This window comes from Pteropus vampyrus, unplaced genomic scaffold (assembly GCF_000151845.1).
Source record: "Pteropus vampyrus isolate Shadow unplaced genomic scaffold, Pvam_2.0 Scaffold3, whole genome shotgun sequence".
NCBI lineage: Eukaryota > Metazoa > Chordata > Mammalia > Chiroptera > Pteropodidae > Pteropus > Pteropus vampyrus.
The window spans coordinates 3067946-3070233 of record NW_011888784.1 but is presented as its reverse complement, the minus strand read 5'-3'; the positions used below and the strand labels follow the sequence as shown (position 1 = coordinate 3070233).

The window sequence follows — 2288 nt, the reverse complement described above, 5'->3', positions numbered from 1 at the left end:
ACTTACCGTTTCAGCTCGCCATTTGATCTCCGGAGCGCTTGGCTCCTGGCTGGGTAACCGCCAGGATAAGCGACTAAGATCAACCTTGACGGTACTGCGTAGGAGGAGCACGAGTCCAGGTAGCCTTTGGCCGCAAAGCCGTCCAAGTCCGCCTTTTCCCCTCCCCAGCCCCACCCCTAACCCCCGACGCCCCGTGGTCTTGGATGACGCGAAATACGCTTGCAGTCTCAGCGGGCGCTCCGAGAACGCCGCTGTGCGCCTGCGCGGCGCCAGATCCCGGCGGGCAGTTTGAATTTTGCTCGCCGAGTCGCGTCTCGCGATCCTAGGCTTTGGCTGAGACCAAGGTTTGCGTGGCTCGCGACTCCGGCAGGAGTGGGCCCTTAGCTCACGGACCCGCGCAAGGTTGGAGACTGGTGTTGGAGATCCTGCCCTCGGAGGCAGGCGGAAGGCCTTCCTTGGGCGGGATGGGGGAGTGTGGGGTTGCGCCAAGAGGGGCGCAGGAGCAGGGCTTGACGTTCCTCCGCTCTCCCGGGTAGCTGGAGTGGGTGCTTTAGGCGTTCTCACCTCCTCTCGGTGTGCTCAGTAACTGGTTGCTTTCCTTCCTTTCCGTCTGCCTCCTTACTAACCCCAAATAGGAAAGGCCCTAGTCCCCCACAGCATAGGGGAGATGCTTACTTGGACCTGTTTATTTTCACGTATTCAGTTTTTCCTTAAAATTCGTGTGTATTTTGTGTTTTTAAAGAAAATACCAATGTTGTATATATATATAAATACTGTATTAGTTCTGCTAAATCCTTAAATTACGTAGGCTTATTCCCTGTACTGTGGTTTGGGATGCATTGACTACAGAAGGCTGTAAAACTGGACTTTGGTTAGAAACTAAATTTTTTGGAATTGAAAGAAATTGCTCTGAATTTTGTGCTTTCTTTTCAAGAGGATGTGATTTACTGGATATTAACCATTCTTGGATTTTGAAAGCGAACAGAAACTTGTCTGGCTTTTCTTTTCTGATAAATGTGTTTATATTTTTTTCTTCAGAGCCTTAAGAGATGGCCTCTTCAGATCTGGAACAGATATGCTCTCATATTAATGAGAAGATTGGCAATATTAAGAAAACTCTGTCATTAAGGAATTGTGGTAAGTAGAACAAATTCCAGTAATTTTGTGTCTATATAATGCATTTTGATTATTGCTCCACTTTGAAGGATATCTTATGCCTAGTTAAGTGAATATATCTTAGAAAAGTAATTTTAAGTTTCAAATAGTGATTTTTAAAGCACTCCAGCATCAGTGTTTTGAATATTGCAGAAGATACTAAAATGTAAGTTACATTGAACAGTAAACTGGATAGTTATTAGATTTATTTACTTACATTTTTCTGAGACACATAAGGCACAATAGTAAGATTTGAAGGTTATGTGGCATTTGTGGTTCTAGACCTAAATGGAGAGATACTAAAAGGTAAGGGATAAAAACAAAAGTGGAAAAGACCCAGGGTAGTAGAAGTAGCCCATAACCCAACTGATAGCCTGCTTTAGAGGATGCTTATCACTATATATCACCAGGAAACAACTAATTGAAAATGAAACCCATTTTTTAAACAGCCAGAAACTTGCATGTTGTACTTATCTTCCAAAATTTTTAGGGGCTGAAAGAGGATGATGCAATGAAAGTGCAAAGAAATAAAGGATGCTTGCCAAGTCTGAGAAAATGTTGTTTACAACAATGATATGCTCCCCAGCCCTACATAAGAGAGCTAAAGAGTTATTGCTAGCCAGCACTCCATCTGCTGAGAAGATTGTGTTGAACTTTTACTGTAGTTTGTATTATGAATTGATAATTTTTTTAAAATTCTCATATGGAATTATAAGGTTGGCATGCCTTTTTGAATTATACATGTCCTCCAAGGCACTTGGATATTTTCCATCTCTTGTTGGGAGCCTCTAATGAAGGAGCCTCATCCATTTTATAGTTTGTGGTTAACATACTTTGTAGAAAGTTAAAACCAAAGGAACCGTAGGTTCTTTTCCTCCAGCCCCCTCATCTCACACATGAAGAAACCAAGACTTTGAAGTCAGGCAACTTGCCAGGTCCCCAGCTTGTGAGCAGTCAGTTGGGACTACAGTTTCTGTGTCCTGATTCCCAGTCTAGTACTCTTTCTACTTCTATACCACTTTTATTGAGAAATTTTAAAAAGATATTTAGATTTTTAATAATTAGTCTTGTTTAGACTAATTCTAAAAAGATTCTCTTTCTGAGGGCATGATGACTGTTGGATAAAAAGATAT

General features: G+C 42.2%; 1 protein-coding gene across 3 annotated transcripts in view; it reads left to right on the top strand.

Annotated features, from left to right (window-relative positions):
• Nucleotides 1-222: 222 nt before the first annotated feature.
• The window catches only part of SKA1 (spindle and kinetochore associated complex subunit 1), a 15947-nt gene continuing 13881 nt past the window's right edge, over nucleotides 223-2288 (top strand). Inside the window, exons 1-2 of one of the 3 annotated variants that reach the window (XM_023531133.1) lie at nucleotides 223-344; nucleotides 1039-1137. In XM_023531133.1, coding sequence (XP_023386901.1) covers nucleotides 1050-1137 — 88 coding nt within the window. In that variant the 5' untranslated portion in view covers nucleotides 223-344; nucleotides 1039-1049. Of the gene's footprint in view, nucleotides 438-1038; nucleotides 1138-2288 lie in introns of all 3 variants that reach the window. The other 2 variants (XM_011360591.2, XM_011360586.2) reach the window with 2 other exon arrangements.